At 43.8% G+C, this 18536-nt stretch overlaps 1 protein-coding gene across 1 annotated transcript in view; it reads left to right on the top strand.

Annotated features, from left to right (window-relative positions):
• T265_10194 (hypothetical protein) overlaps window positions 1-18536 on the top strand; it is a gene marked incomplete at both ends in the record, with an annotated part of 89632 nt that overhangs the window by 55731 nt on the left and 15365 nt on the right. The window contains 5 exons of the mRNA XM_009176490.1: window positions 1303-1448; window positions 3999-4144; window positions 4567-4676; window positions 17001-17051; window positions 17096-17270. Of these exons, the coding sequence (XP_009174754.1) occupies window positions 1303-1448; window positions 3999-4144; window positions 4567-4676; window positions 17001-17051; window positions 17096-17270 (628 nt within the window). The remainder of the gene's footprint in view (window positions 1-1302; window positions 1449-3998; window positions 4145-4566; window positions 4677-17000; window positions 17052-17095; window positions 17271-18536) is intronic.

The raw sequence follows: 18536 nt of genomic DNA, 5'->3' as shown, positions 1-18536 counted from the left end.
ACTAATGCACTTTTTCCCTTAGTGGCGGGGCCTATCTGGAAAAGATCCGACTACCCTCCTGATCCCGCACACGGGAGATATTCACAAAGAGCGTCCGTAGAGAATCTCACGATAAAAGACTTGACTAACTCTGTTGTAGTACTCTTCTAGAACAGGTCTTCCAAAGGTGTAGTTCCATTGAGTAATATTATCTCGTTTATAGAACCCTAGAGTCCCAACATAATCCAATAGATTGATACCAGTTATCTCCAGTATTCCCAACCCCAGATATATCATTTTTATTGCTTAGTAGTTTCATGAATTTTTCTCAGTGCTTCATTCAAGTCGTTGACCGCTCTTTCCATATTAACCGCCCGAAAGCAGCTTTATTTAGCGAAATACACTCAGTTGCAAACAAATTTGGTATTGGGAGAGACTCACCTAGAACCTGGCTGATTCCCTTGTGTGTGATGTCCCAACGGGGTTCCAGGTGAGTTTATCGTAACATCAAATTTGTTTGCAAATGAGTGTATTCCGCTAATTTCGTGCAATTTTGTTTCAAGTAGAACATAAGGTTGACGGAAACTCGGGGACTGCACCTACACAATGATCCCCAAGAAGGGCAAAACTGATCCTGGGTTTTCGTGAGCCCCAAGAAGGGCAAAACCGATCATGGGTTTTCGGAGAATTTTCAGCAACTTTATGAGTAATGCCTTACCTACCTTAAGACCCAGCTCGTTTTTTGCCATCTTAATCCACCCACCACTGAAAACACTGGGTAAGCAACCGTCTTTTCACTGAGGTTTTGTCCACTCCTTGAAGCAAATCAATGTTGAAAAGAAGAGAAGCTGTTCCATTCTGATGGGAAATCGTCAGCAGTGCGAATAATTCGAAAGTCCAGGTGGACTCGAACCGGCGACCTCCTGGCTAGTAGTCTGGTCGTTCGGCAATAAGAGGCTGATCGGGCAACGTGATTAACTCGCACGTAGACGGGATACGGCAGTACCAGTCCTTCTAATTTTCCTCTTCAAGAAGTGAACAACAACCGAGCTTGTTCCTGGCCTAAGTTCGCCTAATATCTGGCAAGGACTGGTGCGTTCCTTACCCGGATAGTTAAGGATGCGCCCATCAGTACCCAATCATAACAGCTGTAGAAAATAAGCACCTCACATTTGTTCTTCTCAGGGCTCACTAATTGCTCATCCACTGTGGGGAGTGTTGTTTGTCTTTCACTGTTGGGCAACACTTCATTAAGAGTAGTCAAATAGTCGGACAATATAGGAATTCAGCGTTGTTGTATAGTTTAAAAGTCCATAAAACTAGTGCAGTATATTCCACCAAATTCACTGAATATCACCCATTTCCACCAGGCGGGAACTGAAGCAGTTCGATATCACGGATTTTATGGAAGTTGGACAAAGTATCGGACCCTGCCTGCTCGAGTTTCACCGACTTTATACAAAACCCTCGTAAGTTTTGACCACGCAGATGGTTCATTGCCTTTCTTAAGGTTGGCTCATTAACAGAATGGGAGACTTTCGCAGTCGATATACGAAGGGGCATACGAAATCACTTATAAAATAGGCTGATGACCATGTTTGGATGGCGACTCCCGTTAACTGCATTTCCTGGATGCGTGTAAACCAGTATCCGAGCGATCCCAAGCATTGGAGAGTTGTTGCGGTATTCACGAAATTTTTTCCAAGAGATATTTGTGACCCGAAAAAAATGCTCTGTTTGGTCCCTAACGTGGATAGTCACGTCACTGGTGTTAGATCGTTTGTAATTTGTCGTCCCGCTTCACTTGTACAGAACAAAATACGTGGAATTTTGTGATTTTGAACGTTCATCACGAAAGTTCTAATTTGTCCAGTAATCGTTCCTCAACTAAGGATACGTTGAATTCGAACATTGGGTTCAACGTTAGGAAACATTCGTGTTCAAAAAATAGATGGCTGGCAAACAGAAGCAACTCTGCTGATGAGCGTACGGCAATGCTGACGTCCCCATGGTTTGTACTTGATTCCGTGTGCTTTTTTGCATCTATTTTCATAGCCTAAGAAACCAACATTCTACTTTTTCAGGTTACTTCATCTGTAAGAACATTCTAGGAAAATCAATGTTAACAAAGCTAGTGAAATATTAGGGTTCAGTTTGACTGTCGTCTGCATCTAACGCTCTACATAAGTCAAAATGCAAAGTTCTTGACAGTTTGAAGAACATTTCGAACGTAAGGGGTCTAGTGCAACAGAGATCAGAGTTTAAAAGTCTAGTTGTTTGTTCATTTCCACCGAGATCCACATAGAATATTGTCATATCGAGTGTTCACTGTGGTGCAAGATATCAAAGAATCGGCAGGTTTGAAGAACGAATATCGACGGTGAGGAGGGCTTGATTGGGCTCGTCCAGACGGAATATTCATCCGAATACTACTTAATTACTCACTTAACTGAGTAAGGGTCCAAAACGAGTTTGTTTTGGTATACCTGGAGATCAGATTTCTGACGCATGAGTTCAAAAAATGGCGGCCCCCTAGCCTGGGGAATTTGGAATCCATTTGCCCGACGGCTTAGTTCGAGAGTGGTTTTCCAATCGGCTGTTGGAGTGGGTTGGAAGTTGTACCTGACCGAGTGACCAGCAGCAAAGCAAGCCGTTGGTGTGAATGGAAAGTGCATCGAACCCGTGTCTTGCTTTCTCGAGTGGATGCGCTGTGCAGTCTGAACAGATCCTGTACTACTATCAGTATAGACACGTTTATACAATTTTTGTTTCAGAAATTTGTTCAAAAAATTATAAAAGCGGTGCAGTTGTTCTCTCGCAAGTTATAGTAGGGTAACTTATTGGAGTGGTTAATTTGTTTTCCACTTTTTTGCACTTATTCGCCAGTGAAGTTGACCTATCTGTTTCCTTAAAATGAAACTACTGCTCACAAGGTTGCTGAAAAGTTCACGATAGTCCGAAACCGGTTTCGTCCTTGTTAAGGCTAGGCGTAGCCCTCGAGTTTGCGTCAACCTTATGTTCTACTTGAACGAAAATCGTACTAAATCGATGAACTACACTCATTTGTGCGACAACGTGGTTTTCACGAGCTACTCAGCTGAATTACATCGGTTTCTCTCGGTTGTGATACTTTCCATTTGAGACTCATGGAATTATCCTTTGAAAATCAGCTGGGTGTGCAACTGAGTATATTTTACGAATTTCATATAATTTGAGTTCAAGTAAAACATGATGTTCACCAAAACTCGAGGACTGGTCCTACCTGATGAGTCCCATTAAGGAGATAGCCAAGCGTGGGCTGTCGAAGAGCTTCCAGGAAACCATTATGAAGTTTCCTTCCTGAAAATACATCGCGGTACCCCGATGGTCATAACGACTGAGACATGGGGCAGCGCGGTGCAGCACATTCAGTTGAACACTGTCATAAAACCAGAGATTTAGCTGAGATTAACTTGAGTCCCCGATGAAGACCGAATTGGTATACACCTGAGCGTATCTTGCTATTTTATCAATATGTTGTTGATTTTAACGAGAATAAGTCAACTTTAAGGTGCTCCGAATTTTTTTCTGCACAGGGTGACCTCACTTGGAAAATTACGCAATTCTGAAATTTTCTTACTACGTAATAATGAAAGGACATCCCTAATAGACCGTTCAGAAAAAACAGCGTTTTACTGAACACTAAACAAAAAGATATTTCAGTAGAGCTGGTCACTTGGGGGCTATAACCCGTCAGGTTTATTCCCTCGAGCTAGGGAAGTTTGCAGCCTAATGATCGGAATTTGGAACCCGTTACTGGTGAAACATAATTTCAAGATGGAACTCAACTTGAAGGTGCTGATGAAAGGATTCGACCCCAGGTCATCTAGACAGAAGTCTTTGATGCTAACCAATGGTCTAGCCAGCGGAGATGGTCACTACAGACTGCCAGTTGGTGTGGAGGAACTTCGTTTGTCAGAAATTTGGTGGGAAAGGCAGACGCCTTAGGTCCTGTGGATTTTTGATGAAACAGTCATCAGATTGCGAATTCCGAGCCGCGCGGTTCAGGAATGGGTGGCTCTACATCCCGTTTGCATTTATCTGTACAAACTTTGATGCGATCCGGTTCTGGAAGCATCTATTCGATCCCTATTCGTGAGGATAAAACGTCCGTCTCGACAATCAAGTAGATCAACTCTCATTTTCTCGAAGTATTCGTTTATTTACTTTCATTGTGATGCGTAGTCATTTAGCTACGTTAATAATCAAACTCGGTCACGTTTGCAATAAATCATTTAACGGTATGTATTGACAAACAGCCGTCGGTTAAGGTGTGTCAACTCACCGCCTAAAATTCTGTCAGGGGAACGGGACCCGAGAGATTGTTGGGACCGAGCGTCCGAGGTTTTGATCCTGAGGACTGCACTGAAGTAACACGTAAATTCGTATACGACGCATCAAACAATCGATTTTGTTATCCGTTACTACCACCTTAGCGTCCAAAAACATTTTCTATCTTTTTGTTTCTGTATTCAGTGTTTTTCTACAAATCTCCGAACCTTCGAGAACCTAATGAAGTCAAGTATTTTCTCAATATTTTCTTCATAGGCTCATGCGACCTATGATCGCACGGATTGCCAGAACGTTTCTCGTTCATCTACTCAAAGAAGCTCGGAGTTGTGATGCTCAGTCTGGTGACCTTGAGACTTCCAATCAGAGTGAGTATTTTTTCACTGTTCTATAATGTCGTCTGACTGGTGCTAACCACTCCGGCAAGACTGCAGTTGTGTGAAATGTGGCCTTATCACCCTTTGTGTTCAATCAGAGAGGGGAATTAACTTCATCCCCACTTCTCCTCATCCCAGTAAGTGCGAGGACCCGTACAAAATAAAGTGTTCGAGAACTGCCAAAGAAGAAAACCCAGACTTTTAGAATTCTATCGGAGTTAACCGATAGAGAGATGTTTTTATGGTTTCCAAGCGGATTGCTAATTCAAAGCTGATGGACACCATTCGAAATAAACTCAACTTGAGCCGCGAAACGTGGGACAACTTAGAATGGAACGACAAGAACGACACCGAACTTCAAGCGGTGCAGGCTGGACGGTCTAAATAAACACTTAACCGTTTGGATCCTACAGAATAGAACATATCTCGTAGAGTTGTACGGTCATCTCTGGATAAGCCGACCAGCTTCAAGTAAGCTGTCCTCCGGATGTCATATCTATGAAGTACAGTTCAACCCATCTAACATTTGGTTGTCATCTCAGTGCTTTTAGCCACACCGCTGAAATAGCATGAGCTGCGGGGATTATACACAAAAATCAAGGATGCCGGACGAACAAAGCTAAATTTTCTGACAGCATAGAGATGCAGTTTGACCCGAAAACCGATGGACGATGGATGGAATATCGCCCCAGCACGTGACCCCCTACCAATGGGTTCTCCACATTTTACGGGCGTGACAGCAACAGCTAGCACACTCACTCATTGCTCGAAGCAAGTGAGAATTCCAAAAGAAATCTCACTTACCAACTGATATTTGATTGTAAAGCCAGGTTACTATAAAATTGAGGTCTCGGTCTATATGATGAACCCTATGGGAGGCGAGCTGCCTTGGATACGTAGTTTTGAGCAAGAAAACTACCTTGAATATCCTTCCAAATTCAACCTGAAACAGCATTTGTGAACCCCGTTTAGTTTTAGTCTATCGTAAACGTGAAAGTTGACTGAAATTCTGTTGAGTCTCCGACAAAGTTTGGTTTGTTCGCATGAAATCGGACTTAATTCATGAAAGAGTTAGTAGCTCAGGTACTTCTGCCCGGTGCCGGTGAGATTGCTTCCCATGCACGTAGTTTATTTTCCACAGCTCATCAGCTATGATTCTTAGAGAGGAAAACTCTCAAATACGCCTTGTATGCAAAAAAGCGTTCACCGAAATCTTTGTTACTTGTTCATCTGTTTGATTGATTGTAAATCCACGGGGATTACTTGAAAAGTTGGAGCCACAATGCTTTTCAGTTTGGCTTGGATCGAAGCTGTGGAACAGCATTCTACGGTTTAGTTTCAAACTTTGGAGGTGAAGTCTTCGCTGACCCATATCGGACTTCTTTCGTATCATGTGCCAGTTCGTCTGACAAGAATACTGGTGTACCGGTGTATACTACTGATGAAGCATGCGAGTAGTCTATTTCCTGGTGTCCAAGATCCTCCAGGAAGGTTCGCACGTCCCCATCCTCGAGATGTTGCGGCCGTACCTTCATCCGTAACCAGGTTGCATCACCAAACTAAAGGTAGAAATCCCTTCACTGCGAAGTTATTCATTAGTAAACACGTACCAAGCAGGTACAAGCCGTTAGACACAGAATTAAACATGCCATATGCACAGTGCTTCTCTAAAACTGAACATTCTCACGCATGCTCTTGAACTTTCTGAACATTCGTTGACTATTAAGCAATTGTAGGTAAACACTGCAAAGGAGCTTCACAATTTCCACAAAAAAACTTCACCTTCCATCGGATGCGGGGAGCAGGGCTTGGACACCAAGTCGTAGACTACTTGCATGCTTCATCAGTAGTATTCGTCGTTACACTACTATGCAGTAGTTTCAAGTCATCTGCTCTGACAGCTACCTCTCAATTTGCGTACAATCTGAAGTTTTGTGTTGTTGGAGGGTAACAGAATGCGAGGGTAGTCGAATCAGGTGATGCATCAATCACAGAACAATCAGGCACACGGGTAAATTACAACCAGGGAAGAGATCTCTAGCATGTCTTAACCTCTTCAAGCAGTTATGTACCGAGACTGTGGACAGAAATGATCTGGTGCAGGTACACAAGCTGTGTATGACAAAGACTGTGGTGTCCTACTGGTGCCATTCCCAGGTGACACAAAAAACCAGTGAAGTACAGCATACTACTTGTCAGATGTGTATGATTGCATCTACGAACGGTCGGGGTGGTACTTTTGCCTCCCCACTCGCCTTCCAGGATGGGGATATCATAAGATTCTACGGTGCAACTGAGGTGAAATTTGTTAGGTTCACGATAATCGATATCAACCAGTAAAGCCATCGTGTGTACCCAATATGTACCTGCAAATGACATGAAATATGGATAAACGGGAACTAAGTTACTTAAACAAGTGAGTTCCTAAGTCTACAACAAACATAGGACCGGCGCTGTAAAAACTGCCACGAAATCGATCCATAAACGGATGAATAGTTGGTCCCGTAGAAAGCAGAACTGAGAAACCCAGGAGAATGGACATCTAAAAACTGAGTTCAGGACAGGACTGGGCTATGCGACGATTCGGAGACCTTCATAGAGAACGGAAGCTTCACCTGTGATCCCAAATGTTGAGCTATTACCCCCGAATATATTTTGTGGATGAACAAACCGATCCTGTCACCATACTAGACGATTCTTAGGGGAAACCGAAATTAGAATAAGAGATATCCTGAAATACACTCATTTGCAAATCAATTTGGTTTTCACGAGAGACTCAACTGAATCTCTCGTTTATGATATTCTAAAATTGAATGTGCTGCACACAGGCCGCCTCATGATTCAGTTGACACGATATTCGAGACAACGCAGTATATTTTCATAAAGGAAACTACTCACAAGGTCGAAGAGTTTTCAGCAACCTTGTGAGTAGTTTCCTTTATGAAAAGTTAACCTGGTTCGGCCGCTCTGGGTGCAGTTTGTTGACTGGTCACGCTCGCTCTCAGCACACACGTCCTCGGATCTGGCTCTTTTGCTAGCTGAGAGGTCTCAGCCTTGTGCCGGCCCTATTCACTGGTCCCGTGGAGAGAAACTTTTGGCCGGATGACAGATCTACATTATTTCCCCGACTAAATCAGGATTTTTTGAATAGACAATCAATAGAACTTCCATTTTAACGACCAGACACCAGGAGAACACACTGCTAATGACGTTTGTTTTGACGATGGAGTGAGCAACTTACATACAGCGTTTATTTATTTTCCATCGTTTTCGCTAAAAAGCGGTTATCCACACTCCTTTGTATTTGCTCTTTCCAGCATGTTCACCGTATTTTGTGCGAAGCAGTTGAACTCCATTTCAGCTCTGAGATATCCGTAGTCGAGAATATACATCAAATTTCGTGTATCACTGAGTGTTTGCGTATCACGGTACCAGTAACCAGCGGCCCCCTCTGCGGCAGTTGCTCTACCTGCCGGACGAGGCCAAAGAAGACGCACTAGGAAATCTTGCAAATTCGAACTGAAGCTCTCAAGCATTGGATGATAGTGTACTTTGACACCATCTGCTGCGTTAGTTGAGCTGGTTGCGTTTTGCCAAGGGTAGGACCCAGTCAGGATTACGCCTGCAATGATTCCTAGACACCACATATCCGACTCCTTTCGTGCTGAAAGTATACGATCAACCTCATCCAGTTCAGCGTTCGAACGCAAGCCAGTTCTTATCAGCACTGCATGGTATTTCGTCTGCATGACTGATCCAATCAATTCCGGTGGACAGTACTCCAGTTCGATTGGGTGTGGATAGCAAAGCTTGCGAATTTCGGCCTTGACACTGGTGTTCATAGTGATGGCTGCAGATTCCGGTGCCCCTGTTTTGAATAAAATGCTGCTGGGCCTCAAATATCCATGAGCGTGACCCTCCTTGTGGAGGTATTCTAAACCAGCACATATCTGATGAAGGCTGTGACACAAAGTCCCCAGATAAAGCGTGGTCTTTGATAAAATCCAATCCAAAAGGCTTCCGTACTGATAAACACTTGTAACGACCGTGCCTGGAGGTACCGCATCTATAACCTCCAGTGTGCGTACAATCGAACGATGTTCCAACCGCCTGAACTTTGCCAGTTCGCATGCAATCTTCCGTTTGTACCGCCGTGTAAGTCGATACTGGAAAGTGGGAAACGCATGAAATTTATCCACATTAAGCAACTTCACCAAAGTCGGTTGGGAACTCATACGCGGGAAGAAAGCGACAAAATAGGTGCTCGCCTCGTCCCCAGAAACGAAGACCACTGGATTTGGAATCGTTTCTCCCGCAGCAGCTGCATCCTCTAAGCCGTTCATCACAAAATACCTTTGTGGTGAATACTGATGCCACAATGAAGTTTACGTTAAGTGTTGCCAGCTGATATACTGCTCATCTATATCGAGGTGAGTAATACAGGTTGACGCTTCACAACCAGCGGAAGCGCACACATTGCTGGAATACCTGACAACTGTAAAGGATCACGTGACTTAAACCACGTTCGTTAGATTCGAGGTAAAGTCCCCCCTATAAGCAGATTCCATACTAGTTATGCGATTACGACTAATTGTTGACGTTTTAAGGCAATATGCCGTCTGGACCGGACATTAATTTCCTCTCAACTCATGACAATATGGGCATGCTGTCTACACGTGTGAATTCGCTTCATTTACTTGTATACTGGGTGACCCTTAAACGTCACTCTTGATCTAATAACTTTATCAATTCTAACCGTTTAAGGCTGGCCCAAACCTTCTTTAACTTTCTGCAATTTTGCTCTTGTGAACATCTCCCGTGAGAGCCGAGTCCCCAGCGGGCAAAGAATCATTCACAGACATTTCTCTAGATGTAAGGAGAGGTCTCGTTTCTACTTTACACGCAACTCTAGTTCTGTCATCTCCTCTCACATTCTGGAAGGTTTTTTTCACATAAAAGAAAGCTGAATAGTTCACAGATTACGCTCGAGATCGTCTGAACCCCAGTTGCGTTTCCAACTGGATATGTCACACAGAAACGGCTCCCATGCTTCAGTTGGTACGATATTCAAGATATCACAGGATGTTTTTCTGAAGGTTACTGAAAACTCTTCGACAGCCCACAACCGGTTTTGACCTTCTTGTGGCTAAACTCTTCGACAGCTCACAACCGATTTTGACCTTCTTGTGGCCTATCACCTAGGCCGAATTCCCCATTTCTGTTAACCATATGTTCTACTTCAACAGAAATAGGGAAGACTGATGTGCAAACGAGAAGGTTGAGCACTGTCATCGTCATCATCATCATCGACAGCATGACATCAGTGTTCAACACCGATGCTTCACTGCCGTACAACCATGATTTATTTGAAAGCCTTATTGTAAAGAGAAGAGTAAATGTGGACGGGGAAGGGACTTAGTGCTAGCTTAACACAATCATTCCGAGGTGCCTACACCTCCAGATATTCACTCAGGCAATCTGGATAGAAACTGACAACAAGAACGCCACTGACATCGGTTGGCAGCCATATTTTGTAGTGTTTCCAACCAGGCACAGTGAGGATCACGCGGTCCCCATCCTGGAAGGCGAGTAGAACCGACAACGCCCACGCGTTTCGTGATCTCCTTCATACTCGTCTGCCAAGTCAAGGGTTGGCCACCTCTCTGTTTACGTCACTCTGAATTAGGCATGGAAAACAGTACTCTCTTTGGCAAACGATGGTTCGGCATACGTAACACGTGACCCAACCGACGCAGCTTCTGGTGCTGAACACTGTAGTGGAAATCTACACGTTTCAGAAGAAGCGTGACAACTATCTGATTGTTTTTGGCTATTTTCTGGAAGTAGTTCTTGTCTGGGCTCCGATCTACTCCGGGAATTTCATGTCAGGCAGTCTGAATCCGGCCTACTATTCTTCGCATTCTTGTATGAGTATGCCTGTACAACAAAAAGTATTAGTGCAACTGTTGCACTGCGGCGATGTTGAAGCCAAATCAAACACAGTGTCAATTTGCGTTTTGTAGTACGAGCATTTTCACCATAAATAATACACAAAGTGTATTATTTCACAAGGTGTGTGTAATATTTCACACACGTGCCTTTGTAAAGGCCGGTATATGAAACAAGGTGCCTTGGCAGTCGACAGTTTAACGAACAAGAATTTCAGTAATCCAGTTCACATTTCAGCCTCCAACACGATGGAAGTTTATGAGAGTCCACAACAATACATTCGGCAGTATACAATCCCTCAGCACACGTCAACCTTCACGGATTAGATTGAATCTCGCTTGACCATTTTCCAATCACCTGGTTTAACCGTAATCCAATCATCAGCTGTCGGGTCACGTGCAAGGCGTTTTAAGCTGAACAAAGTTGATTCTCCCACAGGCAAATTTCCAAGTAAAGGAAAATGATAAAATGAGATTAATTGATGGAAATTTAAAGACAAATCTAGGTAGAGAACTACGGCAATCTGATTGGTTCACTTTGATCCGCATGCACATGGTAGCCTATCAGTTCATTTGTCTTGTAAGTACACCAACTACGAGGTCCTAAACACTTAGCTTAGAATGAATCTCGCTTGACCATTTTCCAATCACCTGATTTGGCCGTAATCCAATCATCAGCTGTCGGGTCACGTGCAAGGCGTTTTAAGCTGAACAAAGTTGATTCTCCCACAGGCAAATTTCCAAGTAAAGGAAAATGATAAAATGAGATTAATTGATGGAAATTTAAAGACAAATCTAGGTAGAGAACTACGGCAATCTGATTGGTTCACTTTGATCCGCATGCACATGGTAGCCTATCAGTTCATTTGTCTTGTAAGTACACCAACTACGAGGTCCTAAACACTTAGCTATTCGGATTCAGTATTGATCAGCTCATTGTAAGGGCCACTATCCCCCTGTAAAGACACGTAAGGAAAAGATCCCATTGCCCAAAATTACCGCAAATGTTACCTCGGTTGACCAGCGTGGGGAAAGTGAAGCAGGATAACTAAATATACTTGAAAAATATTTGTACAGAAACCGATCCGTCTGCGATCAGATCTAACAGTTACTGGAATTGACGTACTTTTAGGATTGTCTCTTTCACAAATCGATGTGCCTTGAGCTCCCAAGAAATGTACTGATACTCTAGAAGACTAGAAAAGTTTCTCGAATCGCTCAGTGTCATTTCATCTCCGAACCACTCGTGGCTTACAACTTCGTCAGCCGAGGCGCGTCGTTGCGGATCTGGATTAAACACTCGTTTAATTTGTTCTCTCACCAGAGGGCTGAATGTTTTCATTACTGGATTAGTTAATTCGTGGATTTCATTCCACTGAGTTATTTGCAATTCCTCATCTCCGTTCAACTCCACAGGATTTCTTCCAGTCAAAAGGTTGTGCGCTATTACCGCAGCACACCAGACGTCACTTTCCCTTCTTGGCTCTAATATACGATCAACTTCCTGAAGTTCCTCGGCAGAACGCACACCAGAGAGCAGCAAATTTGAATGTTTCTTCACGGGCTCCAAGGTGGGAACCAATTCCGGTGGACAGTATTCATTTTGAATAGGGACAGCATAGCAAATTTTACGAAGTTCCACTTGAACACTGGTATCCATAGTGATGGCGACAGAATCAGGCCGTTCCGTTTTAAACAAAACATTACTGATCCGCAGATTTCCGTGCGCGTATCCCCTCTGGTGCAGATAGTGCAGGCCACAAAATATATGTTGGATAACGGTGCACAGTGCATGCAAGGTGAGATATTTCGTCGACTGTAGCCAACGAGCCAAATTACCTCCAAGATGAAGTTCTGTGGACATCATTAAAGGGCACAAGTCCAGAATGGGCTCAAATGGCTGAACGATTGCTAGGCTCTTAAGCTGCGAGAATTTTCTTGTTTCTCTCGCGATTTTCATCTTGACTCGCTGTTTCAATGTGGCATCTAACATCGGGAACTCTCGGAGGCATTTTCCATCTAAAGTTTTTGCCACAAAGCCACGAATCGATTGTGTGAACCCAACAAAATAACTGCACAGTTCGTCACGATTTATGAGGGTTGCTGTATCAAAGAACGTAACCACATCATTTGTCGGGCTTTCAACCATAACGGAGAAACTCGTAAGATTTTGAAAGTTGCGCACAAAGTGTGGGAAAAGTAATGTACATTGTGGAGTTTTGAATTATCTCCTCCTGATCACGTGATGACCCATACAGCGATTAGATCCTGAGTCGAATGAGTAGAGCACAACATTGAGCTGGAATGGAAGTGAACTTTATTGATTTTGCACAAGCGTACATTTGCCAAAAAGTTTCGTTTACTACCTATCATGCTTGGATGTTCATTTCTTAAATACCTCTTCAACTGAGCGACGTGCTGCAGAAATCGTGACCAACACGTGGCTTAGACGAGTGATCGAAAAGTTTTCTAAAAACTGACTTCGATGACACAGCGCATCGGTTGTATAATTTTCAAAGTGCAATGTCAGGTGACCATTACGCACATCACATACCTTCATCTATATGACAGTGTATTTTAGAACGAATGAATGAATATAAGTTCCTTCTATTCCTGTCCAAAAAAGTGAAAAATCATTTGAACTATGTGGTGTGATGAGGTGACTCGTTTGCAGTTTCCACAGGTCGCGACGACGTCCTGCGCTCTTTCGTACGAAAAGAACGTTTTGCGCACGGCAAACCGGTTTCTCTTTTCAGAAGGGCTTGGTAAACAAAGTAGTGGGTATCACCGTGGAACGAGACGATATTTTGTGAGTTTTGATGTCGATTCGTTGTATACGAATGGGCCTGATTAGGATTCTTCGGAAACAGTGTCTGCTACAAGCAGACACTTGGCTTTCAGAACGAATGTAGCTCACGGTGGATGCGGTATAAAACCATGCTTGAATCTCACCCACTTCGTTTTTGACTCCGCGGTTTACACTCAAAAATAAGGTTTAGCAATTGGATCTCCAATATCCCCAGTTTAGGCAAATATATTTATGGAAGAATTTGAACAGAGAGCTTTAGCCGGATTCCCATACCCACCTAAGATATTCTGGCGGTATGTAGATGACACTTTCGTCGTCATGAGACGGGACAATGTTAGTGAGTTTTACAAGTAACAGTGAACTGAGTCCACAGATCAAATTTAGTATGAGGATGGAGTCAAACTCGGTAAACTGGCCTTTTTAGACTGCACGACGCATAAGATTGGGGAAAACTAAAGACCACAGTGTACGAGAAGCCAACGGACACTGGGGCAATTCTGAGCTACTTGTCTGCCCATCCGAAGTCGGCATTTTCTCATCAAAGTTTGGGTATCTATGGGTCATGAGCACAGGAGAAGCTGACCGAACAGCGGCCCAATTTGAAGTAAGGATCAAACTTCGGGGTTAGTGGATATTCAGCTAGCTTGATTGGGCGTCAGTTGCGAAGGGTGTTGGTATCGGTAGCGAAACACAACAGCGAATGAGCGAATATACACTAATTTTCAAACTAATTTGGTTTTCCGAGAGATTCACCTGAAACCCAGCCGAATCTCTCTCGTTTGTAATGTTCTCAGGGAATGGATCAGGACCGCTGTTATTCCATATAAACCAGGTCACCCGAAGGATTCTAAACACGGTTAACATAAGGGTTGCCTTCCAGAAGGGAAACACTGCGTTCTGTACTGGTGCAATTGAAGTGTAGCTTCCGGGCGAACAGAACCAGGGACTGTTCACAAAATCTAGCGTAATGACTGTACTAAGGTCGACAGATGGCCAGGGAACTTCCCGTCAGAATCAAAGAGCATAGAAACGCAGATGAATCTCGAGTGTTACTAGAACACTCAGTAATAGCGATACATGCACTGGACACGGGACACAAAATAGATTTCGAAAATGTCGAGGTTTCGCGGCGAGGACTACGGTCCACGTCACAGAGGCCGATGGCCGAATTGGCAGGTATCGCCAAGCACCCCAGTGTCAACAGAATAGAAGGCGTGGAACTGGCAAGCGTGTGCAGGACGGTTTTGGATCAGTCGAGCTGACATGTGCTGGTGTGCGATTACCAGGGGGAAGAGTAGTCATCATCTGAATTCCACTTAACCTCACCCACTTTCCCTGTCCACGCCAACCAAATTGGTCGCAGCACTTACAAGCCCAGAAAGGCCGACGAAATCTCCCAGTGGCACACGCGGTGAATTATCAGTTGAAGCACCTTGAAGTTGAAGATTAAAGAACCAACCCGGTCGGAACTAATTTGGAATTCTCTTAAGCAAGATTGTGGCAACCACACTAACTGACAAGAGCCGTTAATTGACACTCAACACTGATCTAGTATGCTAATTTGAAGAGGTCTTTCTGATTGGTTCTTAGTCTGACTTTAAACCTGGTGACCTGCTCACTTGGTCCGATGAAGCTTTTATGTCAAAAGCGAGACGTTCCCAATTGAAAGCTACCGACTGTTTACCAAGCCCCTCTAAAACGATGGCTTCTGAGTCGGTTCCAAACTTTTTCCGATTGATTGAATACCTGCTTCTCGTTTTGTAGCCCGCCGTAGTTTCAACATAGTTTCTAAATGCCGGTTCTACTCGACTAAAAACGATATGTTTATTGCAGACTAATTGCAGACTATGCCTGAGAGCTACAGAAGCCTGGTTTATTGACCTCAACGTTTTTATTTACGCTTTGAATGTTGACAACTCAAGTGATCTGATCGCCCGGTTTCATCACCGTTTGATCTAGTGATTAGGAATCGAGCTTCGTAAGTAAGCAACCTAAAAAAAGACGGAAAATCATTTAGGTAAAGAAACCACTCTATCAGGTGAAACAACGACTTTACGTTACATTGACGTACGTAGCCAAACGGTCAACCTGGAAAAGAGGACTTTTTTGAATGGATCACCCGGTGCGGTGAAACCAGGATCAACAGCCATCGGTCCTAAAAACAGCGGCCGAGAAGATCCGTGGACGACAGCTAATCGGATGGTTAACTTTGACCAGCTTCGAACACATAAACCGCAACCTCAGCGGGTCCAACAGTGAAAAACGTGGGGTTCCCTTTACCAAACTCTGAACAAGAACAGTTTTCCCGTAGGAATCAGAGGGATGCATCAAAATGTCTATTCTACTCCCTTTCCCGAAGACAATCTCAAGTTTCCAGAATCTAGTTCACCATTTCATTTCCTCGGCCCGTTATTGAAAGTTTTGCAGACTGGCGCGACGAATGACCTAACAGTGGGAGAGTCACAGAGACTATAACATCTAGGTAGACGACAAGCCTTCCCTTCGGGCTTGTGGACGAAACGCTTGATGGGCTCAGACAAACATAGCATTGTCTATAATCCACAATGAATAGGAACCTTGGAAGAGCCTTTCCTGTAACGTCTGACTAACCAGTGACCGTGATTCCGGTACCCTTTGGGAAGTGACGCCAGGTGAATTGTAGTGCTTCCTGATCAGTTGGTGGCTGGTGGTGAGCAAATGTAAGTCAATAGAACAAATAAAACCCCAAGATTTTTCTTTTACTATTCAAGACAACAAGACAACAGTGCACCCTCAGTTCTTGTGAGGTGTCTCCTTTCATAGAGCTCTAAAAAAGCTTCAGATTAGAAAGAAACACTTGAGGACGAGAGGGACTGTAACCAAATATCCTGCCGACTTTGATTCAGGGGAAATCTCAAGCTTCATAACTGCGATCAAACTTTATTCCACCAAGGGATTAAAAAACTAACATGTTAGATGCAAATTGCTTCAACTCTTTTTGTGTTCGAAATCATTCAAGAATCAGGCTGCAAGTCTGAGCTGGATTCGCTTTCCACCTGGCTCACATCTGTCCAGGCTTCGGGAACTTTATAACAACAAGAAAGTTGTACTTTCCTGCGGTCAAATGACATTTATGTAAATAAGAGTTGTGTGCAAAAAAATTGAACTAAAAACATCTCAAAGGAGAGATTCAGCTGGGTTCCAGGTGTGCCTCCTTTCAAAAACAAATTGGTATGCAAATAAGTTCAGATGTGCAAACGAATTTCGTGCGATTTGCGCTTACGTGGAAAATAAAGTCGGCGGAAACTCGGGGACTGCGCCTGCCTAATGAGCCTTAAGAAGAGGTCGTGGGCTGTCGACGGCTTTTCAGCAACCTTATGAGTAGTGCATTACAAGGATATACATGTATCGCGATATCTCGAATATCGCAGCGACCGAAACATGAGGCGGCCTGGTGCAGCACATTCAGCTGTCCAAAAACATCACAAACGAGAGATTCAGCCCAAAAAAACCAAATTAGTTTGAAAATGAGTGTATATTCTCTAAAATTGAACCCTATCCAATTTTTACTTTTCCCAGGCGAGGAGAACGCAAACCTGACGCACACTCAAAGATCTCCGTTGGAACAAGGTTTTGAAAATCCTGAGAACGGGAATACACGCCTACATCTACAGCGCCTACATCTCCCGACGAATCGAGGACTTCCGGTACGATAGGAATGAAAATACAGTCCGGTCCTCACCTCCCAACCAAAATGACTCTGGAAGACATGGTTGATTCAATCCGTCGACTGGAAGCAGGCAGGGAACTTAACACTCTGAGTGCTGCTCACGAACCAGATGAATCGAGGTACTATTTCTTTTCACTGATGGTACTATTGAACAATGAATTTTCAGATGTATTATTTGAGTTCACGACTCATATATATAGTTTAAGTGGACTGGTGCCACAGTACTACTAGGAAATGTAGGGCATTTAGGAATAAAGGACAAACAAAATAAAATGCAGAGCTACCTTTGTCGTCTAGTTTTGAAGTTGTGAATCGGCCCTTGGATCGTTTTTTATCAGCTAAAGTTATCCACAGAACAATGGGGTAATTTAAATGAGTGGATAGATGACAATTTGAGCGTCTCCGTTTTAGTAGGCCCACCAGCATAATTTTGAAGTCCTAGACTTTGTTCCACATGTCGGTGTCCTTTAGATTCGTGTTGAGCATGTAACCATGAGCTGCTGGCTGAAGAACGTCTATATCATAACACAAAGACAGCTCCATGTGGTCAGGTCGCTCGATTTGTGACCAAATTCCACCTCCACATCCATACTCCCATTCAAAACAAGGAACTGCAAACCATTTTCAGTCAAATTAACTGATATTCTTGTCCAAACCGCCACAAACTTTCTTTTTCTCGGTGTGATATATTCAAAGTTCAAAACATGGTGGTGTCCGTGAACGTAAAAATCTTTGCAGAAATGGCCGTAATAACATGGGATTGCGGAAACACTAGCATATCTCTCTTCTGGTTGTAGAGTCGGTAATCTGATACGCTGCTGGGTGGATTGGTAGTGGTTTCATGGCACAGAGTGGCGAGAAGAGTTGGTTGTTTTTGCTTTCATGTGTTGTCATGGTGGTGATTGTGTTGGTGCTTGTGATGACGGTGGTGGTTGTGTTGGTGGTGGTGGCTGTGCTGGTGATGGTGATGATGATAATGATGCTGGTGCTGGTGATGGTTTGAGGTGATGTTTTTGTTTTGGTGGTTGTGATGATGGCGGTGATGGTGGTGGTGGAGGCTGTATATGGTGGTTATGGTTGTGATCGTGCCGCTGGTGGTTGTGGTGATAGTGATGAAGGTGGTGTTGTTGTTCGTTTTGTTGCATGTGGTTGTGTACTCGTGATTGCGTTGGCGGTTTTGATGAAGACGATGAAGATGATGATGGTGGTGGCGCCGTTGCTGATGGTCGTAGTGGTTGCGGTTGCGTTTGCGGTTGTCGGTTGATTTTGATGGCTGTTTTTGTTTTGGTGATGGTGGCGGTTATGTTGATGCTGGTTGTGTTGTCGGCGGTGGCGGTGATGTTGACAGTCTTTCATATATTTCACAGGACCTTTTCCGTTACTTT

The sequence above is a fragment of the Opisthorchis viverrini genome (assembly GCF_000715545.1).
Source record: "Opisthorchis viverrini unplaced genomic scaffold scaffold56, whole genome shotgun sequence".
Classification (NCBI taxonomy): Eukaryota; Metazoa; Platyhelminthes; class Trematoda; order Opisthorchiida; family Opisthorchiidae; genus Opisthorchis; species Opisthorchis viverrini.
Note: the sequence above shows the minus strand (reverse complement) of the source record. Positions and strands in the feature narration are given on the sequence as shown.